The following is a 21,711-nucleotide window of genomic DNA, read 5'->3' on the forward strand; positions in this document are numbered from 1 at the left end:
TGGAAAGAAGCTTGTTTATGATCATAAGATAGTATCCAGAAGTAAATTTTGTTAAAAAAAAATTCCATTTTTCCGTATTTTACTTATAAATGGACTTAGTTTTTCTGCCAGGAAACATTACATTCACTCTGTGGTTAAAGTTTTTGAAATTTTAATAACTTTCTTAAACTATCCTGGATTTCTACCAAACTTGGAAAGAAGCTTGTTTATGATCAAAAACTAGTATCTAGAAGGAAATTTTGATAAAATTTTGTTCCATTTTTTCCGTATTTTACTTATAAATGGACTTAGTTTTTCTTCCAGTCAACATTACATACATTCTGCAGTTTAAGTTTTTAAAACATTTATTAGATTCATAAATTATCCTGGATTTTTACCAAACTTGGACAGAAGCTACTTACAATCAAAACATAGTATAGAGGGGAATATTTTTATTAATTTTTTTCCTCATTTTTGTTGAGCCTGCGATTAACACCAAAAGTAGGCGAGACACTGGGTTCCGCGGAACCCTTACAAATTTTTTCAATTGAATAAACACGAAAAAAATCCAATGCATACTATTAAAGTGCATAAAGTATTCAAATAGGAATAAAAGGGGATGTGAGGTATACAACATACAGACAGCAACCCATTAACACACACAAAAAAGGACACCCAGAGGATTATTTATATGGGTTTACAATTTCAAGCTAATCTCTCGCCTTACTTCAATGAATTAAGTTGAAAACCTTTTAGAAAATTAATATTATATAATTTTGTGTTTATTTTGTATTTATTTGATTTCAGAGTAAAACTAGATTAGAAAGAGATAGGAGAATGATACAGTTACAGAGATCTATACTCAATACACCAGTGAGTTTTACAGTTCCTTACACAAATTATTTATACCATCCAATCATTTTCATTTTCTACACTTTGAATTTGCTGTTTTAGAATCTAAAGCATATTTGGTAATATTTTTAAAAGTAACAAACAAAACGATGTGATTGGCTAAAAACATCCCAACAATGTAAATTCAACTAATGAGGTCACGTTACTTATACTTTGGGAGTACAAACAATTAAATTACCCATAGTCCTTTTGATTCTGAAACGGCTAATTAACTGTAATGATAGGAGTTATTTGATTCAGTTTTTACTGTGATTGTTAATCAATATACTAAAATGTGAGATTTATTAATGCAATTAAAAAATGCTGAATACAAGTTTCCAAGATTAAGAGTTCTACTTAATGCAATGCCGTTTGTCCTATTTTTCGCAATGATAAAAACATTTCAAAGTTTCTGAATTTTCCATATAGAATATAATGCGTAAAGATGAAGTTATACTGCACTTTTATTGTCACTGGCTTGACAACTGTATTTAGCTATATCCCAGGCATCATATTTACCTTTCCTTACAGTGCAGTGAGGGGAACATTCTTTAGATCCTATCCATGCCTGTATCAATCTATTAACTTATAATAAATACTCAGATATTCAAGCAGCAAAATGTGGTGTTATCATAAATTACTTATTCAGGGCTGGTGTTCATCATTTTCACATTTTGCAAAAAAAATAAAATTGTGGGGATTAAAAATCTTTACTGGCAAAAAAAATATAACGGTTCGACGTCGTCCATCTTGTTTATTTTTTCAGTTTCTCAGACTTTTTCCCTGGTCAGACAATACTCTGATTTGACCTTGAACTAATCAAGCATTAAGATTTTGACAGAAAATCAATAATTAGATGATTGCATAAGCTAGCTATCGAAAAAAATGAATTAAATCATAAATGTGTTAATTGTATTATTTAAAATGAAATTGTGTGGTAAAATGGCGTCACATGTCATCTAAAGGATTGTTTTAACAACTTTGATAAAAAATAATTGTTTTGAAGTGGGTACTCAATATTCGTAAAAGCAGAGCACCTGTTTTAAGCATAGTTTTACTTTTTACAATGGTCCATAAAATAAAACTCTTATTTTGGAGAACAAAACATTCAAAATTAAGAAAAAACTTTGATTTTTTTCTTTGTTTTTTAACTAGCCAGGAGGTATCTGATAAACTGATTGAATATGAGTCCTATGCTCCCACAAGTCAAATATGATGATTTCATGATTTGTAATGCAATTTTACAGTATCTTTAAAAAAGTAAACAAGAAATTTTTCTAATTGAGTGTAAGTAGATATGTAGAATTATATTAAAAAAATCCCCCCTAAATCTGACTGAGATGTAAGATTCTAAATAAAAATATATTTGTTGGCAAAAAAAAAAATGAAACTTGCAAAAAAAATATTGTTTTTGCAAAAGAGGTGGAGAAAATGAAAATTGATCCTGAGGAAACCCTGCTTATTAAAGCAACATCTGTTCTAACATCAATTATAGATAAAGGTAGATAACACCAATTAAAAAAATTGCCAATTTTTTTGTTTACTCACTCAGTGCTCATAAGCACTTTGATTCATTGGAGTAATTGAGCAGGTTGGGATATTGTGATGAAACAGTCTTTGTCCTCTAACATAAATGTATTTTAATAACCACTTTCCACCAGCTCTTATCACAAACTGACAACAAAATAAGTTGTTTAAAAACTGTTGTTGATCCTACTGATTTCAAAAAATATTTATAGAGAAAGTTATATTACATTGATTGATTGGTGTTTAACACCACTTTCAGTACTATTGGCTATTTCATGGAGGTCAGTTTTTATTGATGGAAGAAACTGGAGAGAACCATGTTGTAGTAGAGATAGCCTCTTTTCAAAATTTGATTCAATGACTCTTTCCTTCTTGCAATACATATTAATAAATGAGATGTTAGCATAAAGCCTATGCTATCTTCAAGTTGAGCAATATAACCTGTTGGAAGCCATTGAATTTCTTTAATTTGAAATTATTCAATAATTTACTGGGTTAATTTTTGATCTAATGAAGAAAACATTGCACTTTTTCAGAGTTTACTGGAGTCAAATCGTTATTTGTTGAAACAGTTAGATGCAGCACACTATAAGCCTCCTGTTAAGTCGCCAGTTCCAGAACTTAAGTAAGTATTTTAGTATAGTTACATCAGAGAACTTTTAAAAAACAAAATAGTCTGGTCATATGGTCAGAAGGTTTCTATGTGAATGAAATGGCAGTCATGCTAGTAAGAGTTCATGCTGGTGGACTAAAATATGTCTTATAATTGGATCTGAGAATACCAAAGTTTACAGTTCCTTTACTGTCAAGTGTGGTCCAATTTTATAGTCATACTATATCAAACATTGATAACTTATCACCAGTTTCAGTGTGCAGAATTCATATTTTTCATCCTTTTCTACAAAAAAATTTGATTATGTTTTGTTGTCAGAATTGATACAAAACATTGCATTACATAGTTAATATTTATTAGTCCCCTACATGGCCAAACCGAAGGGGACTTTAGGTTTGTAATCTGTCTCTGTCTGACCTTTTGTCAGTCTTGCAAATCAGGTTTCCACACTTTTTTTCTTCGTGCTTGAAGATATTGATTTGATATTTGATTTATAGTTTCATCATGACCAGTTACAGATCAAGTTTGAATTTTATTTGGTTCCAATGATTTTGTACAGAGTTATGGTCCTTGGACTTATCAAATTCATTCAAGTGATAAGTTTTCTGCACTATTTTATTTGTCATGCTTGAAGATATTGATTTGATATTTGATTTATAGTTTTATCATGACAAGTTACAGATCAAGTTTGAATTTTGTTTGGTTCTGATGATTTTTTTGCAGAGTTATGGTCCTTGGACTTAAAAAAATCACACAAATAATCAGTTTTACCAGACATTTTTTGTCATGCTTGAAGATATTGGTTTGATAATTGTTATATAGTTTAACCATGACAAGATACAGATCAAGTTTGAATTTTGTATGGTTCAGATGATTTTTTTTGCAAAGTTAGGGTCCTCTGACTTAGAAAATTCATGCAAATAATCAGTTTTCAACACTTTTTTTTAAGTCATGCTTGGAAGATATTGATTTGATATTTGTTATATAGTTTAACCAAGAATCATTAATACAATGAATTTTTAACCGGTACGGAACTATGTATTGCCATGCAATACCATCTAAAATTTGTTTTACTAAGGATATGCCTTGTATTTAAGTACTGTATAGATTTATCTTCAAGCTCAGCTCGGTAAAGTTTTCACAAAAAATTATAATCTCATGGTTAATTGTCATTAACTGTTGTCTTCAATAAACATTTTAATGCCCCCGCTGTTGTGGAGGGGGCATTTAGTTTTACCCTTGTTCATCCCAAAATTAATTTCCATTCTCCAACTTAAGTTTACCGCAACCAAATGTTATAAAACTTATACACAATGCTTATTACCACCTTAACACCAAACACAGAACAAGTTTGAATTTGGGTGGCTTTACTTTCACCGTGGTTCTCGAGTTATGGCCCTTTATAAATGGAAAAATTGCTAAATTTGCTGTTTCCGCATTCTAACTTTAATTTGCCTCAACCAAATGTTATCAAACATATACACAATGCTTATTACCACCAAACACAGATCAAGTTAAAATTTGGGTGGCGTCACTTTTACTGTTCTTGAATTATGTCCCTTTGTTGAAAAATTGCAGAATTTGCCGTATATTTTTAAGCAGGGGCATCTGTGCCCCATGGACACATTCTTCATTCATTTCTCATGAATTGAAACACTATATCCCTTCTTTTCCAATATGTAAATAACTTTTAACATATCAGAACCTAAAAGCTGAACATTGGTACAAAAATGTATTTTTATTTAGAAACAGATTTGATCGTTTTATTTCATTAAATACAAACAAATTATTCCAGAATACTTCTTTTTGTTTTGGAATGAATTTTCTTTGTCATTACAAAAAAACTCTTGAGTTAAAAAAATCCACAATGATTGAAAAATATAATCTATACGTATGTAAATAAATAAAGAATTAAAATTATGTATGTACAGTATTTTCTGACATAAACAATTACAGTTGTTATACTTCAATGGCATTTATCAACAGGGGTCTTACCATGGAGTGGTTACTGGTAATATAAAAAAGAAATTATGATTACGACAAAATCAACTTTATTAATTTACAAAAAGTTTCCATAACATTCAAACATGATGATTTTCAGACAATATTTTGATTACAATTATAATATACAAAAACAAGAATGTGTCTAACGTCACAGTACCCAAATTGCACCTATTCAACAAAAATAGCTGCAAAAATCTTACAAGTTTTCTTTGAGACTAAATAATTTGTATGTTTATGATTTGACGTTTACAAAAAGTCATCTTTTAAAAATGAGCAAATAAAATATGTTACATGCAAGCATTTCTTAAGAAATGAATAGTAAGCATGGACTAATGTCAAATTGTTCTAAATACTTGAAGAAATAAATCAAAACATCTGTTATTCGATTTTTAGTGATGTGAATTTAAGCATGGATGCAATTTGGGTACTCCTCATTACAGAATCATGGATCGTTTGGAGGTCGGTTCAAACACATTTTTCTATGATTCAATCTGGATTCAAAATTAAATTTGTGTAACAACATAGTGAAAAAGGATACATCTACAAAATAATCACAGAATGGTAACTTTTGTCTGGATCATGAAAAAATGTACGCTAAAAAACTGTCAAAATAGGTGCAATTTGGGTACCCTCACGTTATAGAACACGGATGCCCCACTCACACTATCATTTTCTATGTTCAGTGGACCGTGAAATTGGGGTCAAAACTCTTAATTTGGCATCAAAATTAGAAAGATCATATCATAGGGAACATGTGTACTAAGTTTCAAGTTGAATGGACTTCAACTTCATCAAAAACTTCCTTGACCAAAAACTTTAACTTAAAGCGGGACAGATGGACTGAGGGATGAACCGACAGACGAACGGACGCACAGACCGAAAAAACATAATGCCACTAGGTGGGGCTTAAAATTATTAAATACATATTCAGTTATGAAGGAACTAAAGTTAAGCAGCCAACAGTTAAAACAATGCAGATACTTATAGGAATAAATCAGACACCGATTAGACACTGTAGATATATTATTGGAATACTTTAAACACAATATCAACAATGTAGATACCTATTGCTATTCAACAAATACCAAATCAACAATACTGATACCTATTGGAATACAACAATCACCAGTTAAACAATATAAATACCTATTGGAATACAGCAAACACCAACAATGTAGATACATATTGGAATGGAACAAACACCAAATCAACAATGTAGATACCTATAGGAATACAACAAACACCCATTCAACAATGCAGATACCTATTGGAATACAACAAACAACAAATTGACAATGCAGATACCTATTGGAATACAACAAACACCAAATCAACAATGCAGATACCTATTGGAATGGAACAAACACCAAATCAACAATGTAGATACCTATTGGAATACAGCAAACACCATATCAACAATGCAAAAACTTATTGGAATACAGCAAACACCAATTCAACAATGCAGACACCTATAGGAATACAGCAAACACCAAATCAACAATGCAGATACTTATTGGAATACAGCAAACACCATATGAACAATGGAGACACCTATAGGAATACAGCAAACACCAAATCAACAATGTAGATACCTATAGGAATACAGCAATCACCAAATCAACAATGCAGATACTTATTGGAATACAGCAAACACCAATTCAACAATGCAGACACCTATAGGAATACAGCAAACACCAAATCAACAATGCAGACACCTATAGGAATACAGCAAACACCAAATCAACAATGCAGACACCTACTGGAATACAGCAAACACCAAATCAACAATGCAGACACCTACTGGAATACAGCAAACACCAAATCAACAATGCAGCCACCTACTGGAATACAGCAAACACCATATCAACAATGCAGACACCTACTGGAATACAGCAAACACCATATCAACAATGCAGACACCTATAGGAATACAGCACACACCAAATCAACAATGCAGATACCTACTGGAATACAGCATACAGCATATCAACAATGCAAATACCTATTTGGAATGAAGTAAACACCTATTCAACATTACAAATACCTTTGGGATAAAACCAACACCATTTTTTGTGAACAATGCTGATACCTAATGAAATAAAGTAAACACCTATTCAACAATGGAGATATTTATTGAAATCATGCAGACCCCAAATCAATTTAGATACCTATTTGGATAATGACTTATCAATAAAAGGTATCCAAGTCTTGATGACACAATTAGAATGTCGTCATAAGGGATATTTTTCAGATTTTGCAAAAAAATCACTAATTTTAAGAACATTTTGGCTTACATTTTGTGTAATTAATTAGGAGCTCAAGTGTGGCCCAAAATTTTTAACTTGCCAGTGAATAGATACACACAAAATACACTTATTGGTGAAATCTCGTATTGGTTGAGCTCTACATTATTTCTAAGCATGTACATTGTACAAGTCAGGTACAAATGTTCAAAAACACTCTTATGAATAGTAAAGTATATTGAATTTAATCATTCATTTATGAATTATTTACCAGTAAATAAATGTATGGAATGGACACTAATTATTTTAGAAGAAAACGAATTAGGTTACAGAGGTTGCATTAGTACTGAAAGATTTTTTGCTGAATTTGCCTTTTACATTACCATACATATGTCTTGTTGTCATGTTAGCAACACAAACAAACAAACCTTGTAGACCACAAAGTAATATGAATATGTATTCTAGCCATTCTGATTGCAAAATACCAGATAAAAAACCTGTAACCCAAAAGATACCAGATAAAAGGAGAAGGCGAAAAAATAGTTTTGCATCTTGGAATGATGAAGATTTGATAATATGTCTCATTTCCACACGAAGCAGGCAAATTTGTACTACAACTCTTAACAGAACAACAAAATTGATCACCGTAGAAAAGACAACTGGTCCACTAAAGAAAATAAGATTTGCTGGATACCTGTTTGGAAAGCAGACAGAATTTCCATATCCGGCAGATAAATAAGCAATGCCAAATTGATCTAGGATGACAGCTGGACCAACAAATAAAACTGGAATCAACAAGCCAGTTATGGTAAAAACATGCTTAGTGAAGATTCCTGTCCTTTTCATTGTTTTGTTACCAGACTTCATTGAAGTAAGATTCTTAGCTATATAAAAAACTGATATCAACATGAATGAAAACACAGTCAGCCATAAATAATGAAGAAAGACTCCAATTGTGTAACATAGGAATGCTATTTTTGAGGCATAACTACCAATCATGAACAAAATGTTTGAAGCAATCAGTGAAATGGATATGTTTTCCATGTTAGAACCTGCAATACTTGAAGATAGGTTAAACTTTCTATTCATTATAATGGAGAAAACCAAAGCCACAACAGAAACTGAAAAACATACATATGTCAAGATAGCTTTGATAGAGTAGGACACGTCTTGGCTATCCATGAAATTTTGTTTTATATGATATTCTTGGCAGACTGTATCTGTTACTTGTATCTTGAACAACCCATTTTGATCAGCAAACACTGTCATCTTCTTACAGCCAAGGTGTTCAGATCTAGAAATATTTGCACCATTTCTGATAAGATCCTTAGTTATATCTCTGGTTAAAGTATTTTTAATCTCATGAAAAGATTCATTTTGCAGTGTAAGGGGCAAATTTTGCTCTTTGCTAATTTTAATAGTGTTGTTTTCATCTGACCAAAACATATTCCACATTAAGTTGTTTAGATCATGCTCATTTTGTTTTAGTTCATGCAAGAAAGATGGTTTGGTGATAATAACATTCAAGTTTATTTTTGCAGCTTCACTTTTTTCTCCATTTGGGAGAAGAATTTTCCTAATGGATACTTTTTCTGTGTCAATGATCTTGGTCAAAGTCCAGCAATAGGTAGAAGCAACTGCTAAAATCTGTTGTCTTGTCAGAGAAACACTGCATACAAGACGGAAAGTTTCTAGATGGATAACATAATTTGTGTAAATTTCTAAATCACATTGGTTACTCCCATTCATCTGAAAGTAAAATATTGAGTACCTTTAAAGGGAAAATTCGCAAAAAATTAAAAATTTGATATTATGTTCATCCTAAATTAATAAGCATATTTCCAAAATATTAAAGGTTTATTCGTCTAGATAAGTGAGTTAATCGATTTTTAAAACAGACTATCAATTCTCGACAAGTCGCCATTTTGACAGCATTTCGAAACTAATAATCATGTGATATCTAATTACCACAAAGTCCTAGTACCTAGCATGACATGTCATAATCGTTAATCAGTGTTAAAATGACTTGTCATGCTTATGGATGTTCTACCCGACTAAGTAATGGAAAAAGTCTACATAGTTTCCCAGATCCAGTAAAAAAGAAAGAATTGGATCCGGAACTTAAACTTACAAGAAGCAAACTTTACTAGTACCAAGAACAAGGTCATTTTGAAACATCTTGTTTCGAAGGAATTTTGATGGTAGTTGTAACTTTTTTTTCTTGGCAATTATATTATGAGATAGTTATTGCTTTTCTGTTGTTCTCCTGTTCCAAAGACATGGTTGTGCAAAATAATATGAACTCGACGACCAGGTGCTTTAAATCTATTAAAATTAATTGTAACCTACAGTAATGTAATTTGGTCTCTGGTGGAGAAATAAAACTACACTTTTATTTTATTTTTATAGCTTTTTTTTGTTAACATGTTCAAGTGCATTAGTATAGAATAATTCCGAATACGATTATTAAAATCAGAAGTATGAAAAACAGACAAAATCATAAAATCAAGTATTTTATTAAAAAATACTTAACAAGACATCTTGTTTCAGTGGGTTTATATATGAGAAATAATCAGCGTACAATCCCTAAGTCAGGTTTAAGAGGTATAAATGACAGAAGATAGTACATCGGTTTTGGCTAGTCGTTAAATTTACATTTTTGCTCTGAGATATTGTATCAAGTATTATATAGAGCTTAGGCTATTATAATGTTATAGTAGTCTCAATAAAGGGGAAAAAGTCCGTAGATACTTATTCTGGAGTAATTATAAACTGAGATTTATCGTTATGCTCTCATTTAGATTTAAACAATGGTGTTGATTTGAGATCCATTTGAAAATATTTTTCTTAAAATGCTTTTTTATAAACTTATATTTTTAGTTTATTTTGGGTTTTCCCCCTAACTTGACCAAAGTTCAAAAATTTGTCTAAGGTAATGAACATGGCTTAATTATTGCCAAGATAGTGTCAAAGTGATACACTCAGGTATTATAACGCTCTACTTCCTGGCAGGTTTGTTAATTTAATACACAATGAACAAGGTACATGAATCGCGTGATCGCAAGTGAACCAGGTATGCACAGGTAAAATTTATGAAATATGCCATACCAATAAACTGTCCGTGATATACATCCTGTGTACAACTGTGTGTCACGAATCTAATAGTAGTATATAACAAATTTGTATAAATGGATAAAATGTTATTCCAAGTTGTTTCCCGCGGTGCCAAATTTGCAGTGCAGACTTAACTTTTAGCTTATTTTTTTTTCAAAATGTAAATAAAAATATCCGCCCGTCTCAATTACAGAATGACTTCCAGATTATTGTTCAGATTGTACAAAATAGAAGCTAGGACAATTCGGTAATAGAAATACATATGAAGTTCAGGGTCGGACCCGAAATCTGCATGACTTGTAACACTTGGGGGAAAAAAATTAAGAGTTGTTTAGAATATGTACAGAATAGGCCTAATCCCCCTGTTATCTATTTTTAATTTTACAATTATTTATATTTCAGCACCTATTTATTATTTCGTTTTCTATAATTTTTTGGTCCTGTTTTTTCTAACCAGTACATCCCGTTTATACCCTCACATATGGCAACGGAAACAATTTTCATTTATCAAGGCCTTTGACTTTTTGTCTTGTGATTTTCTGTAAAACATTCGGAATGCATTTGTGTTCTTCAAAATATATGAAAAAGTTCAATATCACATCTGCTCTCCCTTCCACAAAAATGTTGAATTGCCCCCCTCCCCCCTTTTCTCGATTTTCTGAAACAAATTAAGCTGTGACTTCATTTTCACTCTAGATAAACATGTAAACTGTAGCAAAACAATTATGTTAGAAATGTTTTGGGTGACCTCGACTGGGTCGGGAACAGTGCCCCCGGTAAATCCGCCACTAAAGTTCTTTCTTTTATTTCAGAGCAGGTTGTTAGGCTTCACATCTAAAGTCAGAATGTCGTATTTTCATATTTGTTCATTCATTTAACATGTAAAATATGAATATCAATTAGTAAACTTTGGACTATTCAAATGCAGAATATACCGTGCAGGTTTGCTTTAGTTGAAAGAGATAGGAGACCTGAAAAAAAATTATCACATCAATATTGCAAGACACCCATTAATAAGTTTGTACTTAAGAATACCAAACTTCCGCTGAATAAAATAAGTCATTTGATTCATATAAGGATTGTGGTAGGTTGGCCAATGAGACAACTACCTAAATGAAGAGGATTTAAGCAGCTTTATAAGTCACGGTATGGGCTTCAACAGTGAGCAAAAGCAAAAGTATAATGTATAATTCAACTAAATATGAACATGAATGGATTGAAGGAGACATATTTATAAATATACAACAGAAAATATTTAGCATAAAACAGTTTGATAAAAATTCGGAAATCAAATCAAATCTAATATATGTCCATTTTTTTTCAACTATTCAGAGTCTGACGTGTCACTTTCTTTGAAGCCTTCGTAAACTAAAACACCATCTTGTGACGGAAATTCTTTCCTAGTGATGTTTACAACCCAAGCTGGTATAGTTACTCTGTTTCTCTTGCCAAGAGGTTGACCTTTCCTGACCCAACAAACAAAGTGACGATAAGCCATTAGTCTGCTTTGCCTGTGAGTTAGTTCGCCTCGAGCTCTCCCTCTATGGCGCTTGTACCTCAAAAAACTTATGTATCTTGTTTCTAGAACAAACGGGTTCAGACAAACTGTTCTTAAATCGTTATTGTCACTGACACATTCACCAAATTCAATCTTACCATCGAAGAGAGTAAATTCGTGGCAACAGGGACATTCCGACAATAATGGCATAACTATACATTTAGTACATGAAAACCAATCAGTGTTAAACTGGCGAGGGTTGCAAATGATATCGTGATGTCGGGAACGTTCTGCAGCTTCCATTTCCTGGAGCTCCTTTTCAGTATACTCTGTTTCTAGTGTGTACCAAAATTGACTATACTCGTACCCAAATTGACCATACTCGTCAAAATCTGTCTCTCTTGTGGGACTGGACACACTATTAGTACTATCACTCTCCGAACTAGACATTTTTAGTTATGATTTTATAATTCATTTGTAAATCATATAAAAACAAGCACGCTCAAATCAAAAGAGAAAAATATGTGAGTAAAAGTTAATTGAATCAGCAAAATTAACGAATGTAGGACAGAAAGTCACAGGACAAAAAGTCACGGACAAAAAGTCACAATTCAGTTTTGAGATTATTTTTCTTTGAACAAGAAAACACTAATTTAAAAAAAAATATTTTTGTTTTTTTCTTAAACTATTATATGAAAAGCAACTTTGTAAATAAAATTTATGCAATAAATATCAATAATGATCAAGTAATTGTTATGAAAACAAAATGTCAAAGAGGCTTGATCCTTAAATGGTTTCATGGTGCCAAGAAATATATCCTTTGCACGATAAAAATTTAATAAATTTTCATTTATCAAGGCGGTGTCTTCCTCCTATTCCCACTTTTTAAAAATACTATTCCTTCTATTCCCACATGCAAATAACAATAGATGTTTTGATAAATAATTTGTTTTTATAACAATCAAGGTTAATTAGAATTAACAATTATCTAAACTTAAAAATGAATATATGTTATAAAAAGAAAATATTTCAAGATCTCTCTCTTATATATTCAAACAATTGTCAACAAACTATTTGTGACTTTTTGTCCTGTGACTTTTTGTCCTGTGACTTTCTGTCCGTTTACCAAATTAGCAACCTTTGGTCTCGAATGTATTGGTAACTAATTAATGTGTTTTTATAGTATAGCTCCTTCCATTATCCAAATATAACAGATAATCTATATTATTTTATAAAATAATCCCTCCCGACCTCACCGAAATTTAATGCCAAACGGTAGAAGTTTTACAGGTATTAAGTCGTTAAATGAATTATAAATTACAGTAATCAATCATAAATGCTAAAGATTAAAAAAAAAATCTCTTTATTGGTACATACTCTAGGTTCTATTCCGCTAAGGTAAAGTTGACTTTAGATGGTTTCTGATAATGATTTACACCTTTTGGTCTCGGCTTTCAAATGTCTAAATTAAAGTGTCCCCGTACATATTTTGCCTAGTAAGGACAATCAAAATGCTTTGGTAAAACTAGTTCTATTTTCCCTTTTTTTATGAGACATAAATAAATGATGAGTGTATATCATTTCATATCATTTTGACACCTGAATTTTGTTTCCTGACTTCCACCAAAAATTGTCCATTTCTTAGTTTATTAACTAATTAAATTCAAATAAATGATAGCAATCAATATAATTAAATCATTCCACAGCGATCTTTTTGTATTTGTCACCACCTTGAATATGTATTTTAACTTTGTGTATTAAATGCGACCTCCTGTCTTATAATCCACTGATTGGAATTGACAGTCATACCTGGCAAGGGGTGCCCTAGAGGCCCGGCCAATTGCCGAACTGCAAATAACATTTTACCTTTTTTTACAAACCTTCCATGAGTATTGCCAGAGAATAATAATACAAGCATCGTATAAACCTAGTCATAGCGTAGATATTAAAAGGTCCATAAGCGTACACCTATATTTGGTCTTATAATACGGTTTGAAATTATATACTTTAATTTGTTCACCTTATCAGTCAGAAAAAGCAAATATTAAAGAAAAATATATCATTTTTTTGTGCTGTCAACAAAATTAATAGAAATATATACAGGAAATATAGAAAATCTTATCTCATGAATGTAAAATATTGCATGTCTGTTCGTTTTATTTTCTTATTATCGGGTGGTAATTAGATATCAAAATTGTTCATCAGCGCGCTTATGATAACGTTAAAATATGATTACAGACTAAGACTTTAAATGATTGTATTTTAAATCCCGGCATGCAATACCAGGAGAAAACGTCACGTACTACAGGAAGTAGTCAATAATTTTTTTATTAATTATTGATTTTCTTCTTAATTACTGCACATATAGCTATAAAACTTTGTGAATGTGTATTTTATGTATTAATGAACATATTTAAACTATAAGTAAAAAATCGTGAATTTTCCCTTTAACTAATATATTTACAAACAAATCTCATTTAATCACTAATTTTCTTGCTCTTGTTCAGTTTAAATGGGATTTTACTTGAACTGTCCAAACATTTGATAGGTATACAGTTGAACCTGTATTAAGCAGGCACTCTTGGGAAGTATCAAACGTAACCGCTCAAGAGATGTTACCTTTTAAACGAGGTTCCAACATGCCTGGAATTGGGGCAAATTGTTTTTGTGTTTTGAATCAGTAGAGTTATTGAACTTGCGAGCATTAAAATGAAAAATGGCGGATTCAAGTGCTGTAAATTTGAAGTAAAATTTAAAATATGCTAATATTCGTGGAGAAAAACTTTGTTGATATGGTTTTCAATTAAAACTGAAAGGAGTGGAACATGGGGTATTTATGTCTTCACCATCTTTTGCTCGATCTCGTTTTCAAGTGGGTTTCGACTTTGATTTTGGCATAATTATTTTTGTAGTTACAACATTAAAATGACTGTTATTAAATGATGAAATGTCTATTTGGTGTGGACATCTTGTGACTGCTGACTGCGTTAGACAGGTGACCACTGAAACGAGTTAAATTATATAGAGAAAACATTTGGGAGGATCTGAAAGTGACCATTAGAGGCAGGTGACTGTTAAGGCAAGTTTGACTGTATATTAACAGCAACATTGCTCAGGTAAAAGTGCTTGTTTATAATTTGACGACTTTATTTGAGATACAGCACCAAGGTAATTTCACTGAAAAGTTCTGCACACGTCTCAAAGCAGTGATTAGAGAATTACCTAGTGACTGAGCCGGGCCGGGTGATATAGGTAAAGGGAAGGATGATAAACATATGTACAATATTTATCCCTAAATTTGGTTTCAGCACCAACAAAAAAAACCTTAGTGGTTTGGTCTCAGATACTGTAATCAAAAGGTCAACTATAACTATTGTATGGAATGAGTGTAAGGTATACATGTCCATCTAAAAGGGTTCATCTGACTTTCACCTCATTTTCATGGTTCATTGGTGAACATTAATTTTCTGTGGTAAGGTCTTTTTCTCAGATATGATAAGCAATAGATCACCTATATTTTGTGCATGGAATAATTTTAATTGTTCATATCTGTTTTGGAGAGTTTAATTCATCTTGTCCATGTTGTCTCTGTTACCATGAGTTACAGATAATGTGAAGATTAAGTGATACTAGTAGTAATACCTTTATCTTAAAGACTTTCAGTGTAAATTCAGTCATGATCGGTAGAGCAGGGGAGACATAAATTCACTCTTGTTAGAAGGTATTAAGAAAAATGAACGTTGTCCTCTGAATTGTTATATATTAGCATCAGGGTGCACCAACAAATTTTTTTTCAAGGGTTTAGAGCTAGCTAGACACTAAAGGGGTAGCTGTAAGCAACTATAGGTCACAGTATGACCTACCACAATGAGCAAAACCCATACTGTATCGTCAGGTATAAAAGGCCCTGACATATATTGTTTTTAAGGCAATACTACCAGAATATAGATTCTTATTCATAGGATACCAATTTTCTCAGATTTTGAATGTGAAGGTGAAACATGAACTTAAATATTCAACAAAGTACAACTTTGCTTCTGGCATGTATGCAGACTTGGGTGGCAAACAACCAAAAATCAAATATCATTGAAATGACAATTTTTCCACAATCCACAAAAATAAACAAATCCACAATAGATTAATTTTTTACCTGGTAAGTCAACTTGGTGCAATCTTCTGTCTTTGTGTCCTGTTCTGTGAAAGAAAATAGGATAGTCATTGGGTGAATATTATCTCGAGCAAAGCTATGATATAGTCGACCGGTGCATTTAAATAAATGTCGATTAGAGACAGGAGCACAGAAACGGTTTCTGTATAAATACACTCTCTTCACGTATAAATATACTGGATTGATGAACATTTGGCATAGTGTGTCATTATTACTAGCTAGTTGTAGCATACATGGACGAACAACTGTACCTTCTGGAGGTATAAGTTGATAATCACGGCTCATTTTGAAAATATGATTCATTCTGTCTGAGCTAGACATGTTTTCATGGATATTTGATGTGTCTACTCCATTAAGTTGTAACATCAGATTGAATGTTTTATACAAAGTAATATTATGACAATATGCACAGTACTTATTTTTGAATATAATGCCATCATTAACAACACACGGTCCCACACTCAAAAAATCATCACTTTGACAAAGACGTAGGACAGTTGTATTGTCTTCCATGGGTGGACATTCAGCCACTGCAAACAGCCCTCTGTATTGGTTATTGGATGTTTTGTAGCATTGGTAATATGGCGTGTATACTGAGTTGAAGTCTTCATTGTATTTGACGTTGTGGCAGCAGTCTCTAAATTGAAGACATTGTTTATCACAATTACAATACCGTTCCGTCATCTTTGTCTGTGTAAACTCACAAGTCCCATACTGATAGCATGGATCAGATAAGACTGAAGGTTCGTATGGTGAAACATTTGTCGAGTAGATAAACTGCTGATTGTCCGAAATCCTTGTTTGGTTTGTTGCAAAACTTTTTTCCACATGTGCAAGTTCAGTACTATTGTAAATTTCACTTGCATTATTTCCACAACCCATGTTACTTGGTTCCTTAGATCTTAATCTAAAGTCCACTGCGAGCACAAAAGTGTGTTGGAAAAAATTATATAGTAAAAAAATTACAGTATAATAAGTCATGATTGACAAGCTTTGGTGAGTTTAAGTTGGAGGATTTATTTTGTATTTTTTATCAGTCATTATATATACATAGGTATGTAATCGATAATTTTTAAGGAGGTAAAAAAAGCAGTAAAACTTGCTACATAACCACGATAACTGGATGATATATAAATTATATACTGGTGCAATTTGATAGGTTGAAATAAACATTAATTAATTTCTTGTCTTGTTCTTTTTTAATGGCTCTATTTCTGATGGTGATTAAAATGAATTCAAAAGAATGAATGTCATAATCTGTTGAAAACTTTTTGATTGTTGTAAATTTGCAATCATCGTTTAGCTCTCTAAGGCATGTTAGAGCATAAACAGAAAGAATTTCATTAATTTATTTTTTTAAAACAGTATACAATTATTGCCTTCATAAAAAGTTAATATCCAAAATTATTTAATCGAGGAAAGGTTATTTTGCTCGAGGTCCAAAAGACCTAGGGAAAATAACCTTTATTGAGATTTATTAATTTTGAACGTTTCATGATGGCCATTATTGTATACTGTTTTTGGTTTTTTTTTAAAAAGAGATTTTCAAATTTTTTTTGATATGTTTGTTTGTCTAAGATGGTGTTTTGTAATACAATGTACCTATAATTCCTCCAAATTATCAAAATTCTCTTTGTTTAATTGGGGTTTCACTTTATCTGTACATTTTCTTTTTCTTTTTCCCTGTTCATGTGCAGTTCCTCCTGTGTAAATATGACCACAGAGTTCTAGGAATGTTTCTTTCTTCATAAACGACTCAAATTTTTAATACTTTTAAGTTAATAAAAAACATCATGTTATAATGATAGAAGAACAGTTTTAAAACACTTACAGTCTAGAACCTGAAATCAAGAACAAATTGTGTTCTAGAACCTGAAATCAAGAACAAATTGTGTTCTAGAACCTGAAATCAAGAACAAATTGTGTTTTAGAACCTGAAATCAAGAACAAATTGTGTTCTAGAACCTGAAATCAAGAACAAATTGTATTCTAGAACCTGAAATTACGAACAAGTATTGTTCTAGAACTAATGTTCAAGAACTTTCTAGAACGTTCAAGAAAAGTTCTACAAAGTTCAAGAAATAAAATCCTGTCCAAAACATCTTTCGCAGGGGAATGGAACATGGACAAATTGTCAATTGACCCCTTATAGGAGTTATTGCCTTTTAAAGACTAATTTTACTCTTATTTTGTCCTTTTTTGCAGAAACTATAATTGATAGAGATCAACTGTAAAAGTAAAAGTGTTCAGCAAAATAAGATGTACCAATAAGTCAACTTGCCCAAAATTGTCAATGGTGATCTCTGATAGCAGTTATTGGTTTTATAAGATGGTTTTTATCAAATTTTTGCTGAGCCTGCAACATCTATGTGGTGGAAGCAAGACTGCAATTTGGGGTTAAAGTTTGTTACACACTGATTAATTGGTCAATCAGAGAATTTATGAAACTTTGGCAGAAGCTTTTTTTACCCCACCTAGGGGCATTATGTTTTTTGGTCTGTGTGTCTGTTCGTATGTCCATTCTTCCGTTCCTTCGTCCATCTGTCCCACTTCAGGTTTAAGTTTTTGGTCAAGGTAGTTTTTGATGAAGTTGAAGTCCAATCAACTTGAAACTTAGTACACATGTTCCCTATGATATGATCTTTCTAATTTTAATGCCAAATTAGAGTTTTGACCCCAATTTCATGGTCCACTAAACATAGAAAATAATAGTGCGAGTGGGGCATTCGTGTACTATGGAGACATTCTTGTTATGATTAAGAGATAAAGTCTGAAACAAAACTTAAAAAATATATTTCTTTCATTTTTCAGTATTTTACTCATAGATGGACTTTGTTTTTTGCACTTAAATTTACAGTCAGTCTGAAATGGCCGCAATCATCATTGAGGTATCTAGTTAAAAAATATGTCCGACAACCTGGCCTGCCAACCAAGATGGCCGCCATGGCTAAAAATAGAACATAGGGGTAAAATGTAGATTTTGGCTTATATCTCTGAAACCAAAGCATTTAGAGCAAATCTGACAAATGTTCATCAGGTCAAGATCTATCTGCCCTGAAATTTTCAGACAAATCAGACAACCCATTGTTGGGTTGCTGCCAATGAATTGGTAATTTTAAGAAAATTTTGCAGTTTTGGGTTATTATCTTCAATATTATTATAGATAGAGATAAACTGTAAACAGCAATAATATACAGCAAAGTAAGATCTACAAATAAGTCAACATGACCAAAATGGTCAATTGACCCCTTAAGGAGTTTTTGCCTTTTATAGTAATTTTTTAACAATTTTTTATAAATTTTTGTAATCTTTTACAAAAATCTTCTCATCTGAAACTACTGAGACAAATTTAACCACACTTGGCCACATTCATCATTAGGGTATCTTGTTTAAAAAATATGTCCGATGACCCAGCCTGCCAACCAACATGGCCACCATGGCTAAAAATAGAACATAGGAGTAAAATGCAGATTTTGGCTTATATCTCATAAACTAAAGCATTTAGAGCAAATCTGATCAGAGGTAAAAATGTGCATCAGGTTAAGATCTTTCTGCCTGAAAATTTTCAGACAAATCAGACAACCTGTAGTTGGGTTGCTGCTCCTGATTTTGTAATTTTAAGGAAATTTTGCAGTTTTTGGTTATTATCTTGAATATTATTATACCCCACACAACAAGTTGCGGAGGGTATAATGTTTTTTGACGCGTCCATCGGTCTGTCCGTCCGTCCGTCCGTCCATCAGTCCGTCAGTCCTGTTTCTTGTCATCGCAACTCCTCTCAAACCACACAACAGAATTTCACGAAACCTTTTTAGATAATTAGGAAATACAATTTAGTTGTGCATATCAACAGGAAATTACGATTCAATTTTTTTTCTAGGAGTTACGCCCCTTTGAACTTATTTACTTTAATGTACTACTGCAACAGTTTGTCATCTCAACTCCTCTGAAACCACACGACAAAATTTCATGAAACTTTGTAGATAATAAGGACATACTACGTAGATGTGCATATCGACAGGAAATTATGATTCAATTTTTTTTCCAGGAGTTACGCCCCTTTGAACTTATTTGCCCAATATACTACTGAAACCTTTTGTCATCTCAACTCCTCTCAAACCACACAATAGAATTTCATGAAACCTTTTCAGATAATAAGGACATACTACGTAGATGTGCATATTGACAGGAAATTATGATTCAATTTTTTTTCTAGGAGTTACGCCCCTTTGAACTTATTTGCCCAATATACTACTGCAACCTTTTGTCATCGCAACTCCTCTCAAACCACACAATAGAATTTCATGAAACCTTTTCAGATAATAAGGACATACTATGTAGATGTGCATATCGACAGGAAATTACGATTTAATTTTTTTTCTAGGAGTTACGCCCCTTTGAACTTACTTGCTTCAATATACCTCTGCAACAGTTTGTCATCACAACTCCTCTGAAACCACACAACAGAATTTCATGAAACTTTGTAGATAATAAGGACATACTATGTAGCTGTGCATATCGACAGGAAATTATGATTCAATTTTTTTTTTTTATACAATTTTTTTTTCTTACAGTTATTTTATTTCTCCAGTGACAATGTGGGGACGTGGGGTATGTGAGCGCGCTCACTAAGGTTCTTTAATTATAGATAGAGATAAACTGTAAACAGCAATGATGTTCAGCAAAGTAAGATTAAATAAATCTGCATGACTTAAATGGTCAATTGACCCCATGAGGAGTTATTGCCCTTTATAGTCAATTTTTAACAATTTTTTGTAAATTTTTGTAATCTTTTAAAATTAGACAACCTGTAGTTGGGTTGCTACTCCTGAATTTGTAATTTTAAGGAAATTTTGCAGTTTTTGGTTATTATCTTGAATATTATTATAGATAGAGATAAACTGTAAACAGCAATAATGTTCAGCAAAGTAAGATTAAATAAGTCAACATGACCAAAATGGTCAATTGACCCCATGAGGAGTTATTGCCCTTTATAGTCATTTTTTAACAATTTTTTGTAAATTTTTGTAATCCTTTACAAAATCTTCTCCTCTGAAACTACTGAGACAAATTTAACCAAACTTGGTCACAATCATCATTAGGGTATCTTGTTTGTAAAATGTGTGTCTGATAACCCCGCCTACCAACCAAGATGGTCGACATGGCTAAAAATAGAACATAGTGGTAAAATGCAAGTTTTGTCTATTATTTTTTGAATCCTTATAAATAGAGAAAATCTGAAAGGAGCAAAAATGTTCAGAATAATGAGCTCTACCAATTGTCCATATATGTCAAAACTGTTAGACAAATTCTTATAGGAGTTATTGCCCATAAATGACAAATTTTACCATATTTTCATTTTTGCCTATTATCATGAAAACTATGATATTTAGAGGGAAACATTTTTTTCCGTTATGCCTTATATGATTTAAATTGTAATAGATAAATAAACACTTTAAATCACAAAAATGATCAGCAAGGCAAGATCTTTTAAAAAGTCAAGTTTTGCCGATATAGTTAGTAGATTGTCACTCTTCATAGGAGTGATTGACCTTAAACGAGGATTTTTTTAACCCTCTTTTGTGTTTTTAACCCTCTTTTGTATTAGCAAAAACTAAAAAAGATAGAGAGAGACTAAACAGACTAAAAGATCAGTAATACAAGATCAACAAAA

General features: G+C 31.9%; 1 protein-coding gene across 1 annotated transcript in view; it reads left to right on the forward strand.

The window, feature by feature from the left end:
* The window catches only part of LOC127724119 (epithelial cell-transforming sequence 2 oncogene-like), a 102,294-nt gene that overhangs the window by 29,363 nt on the left and 51,220 nt on the right, over positions 1-21,711 (forward strand). Inside the window, exons 22-23 of the mRNA XM_052230976.1 lie at positions 787-852; positions 2,934-3,022. Coding sequence (XP_052086936.1) covers positions 787-852; positions 2,934-3,022 — 155 coding nt within the window. The remainder of the gene's footprint in view (positions 1-786; positions 853-2,933; positions 3,023-21,711) is intronic.

The sequence above is a fragment of the Mytilus californianus genome, unplaced genomic scaffold (genome assembly GCF_021869535.1).
Source record: "Mytilus californianus isolate M0D057914Y unplaced genomic scaffold, xbMytCali1.0.p SCAF_14, whole genome shotgun sequence".
NCBI classification, from domain to species: Eukaryota; Metazoa; Mollusca; class Bivalvia; order Mytilida; family Mytilidae; genus Mytilus; species Mytilus californianus.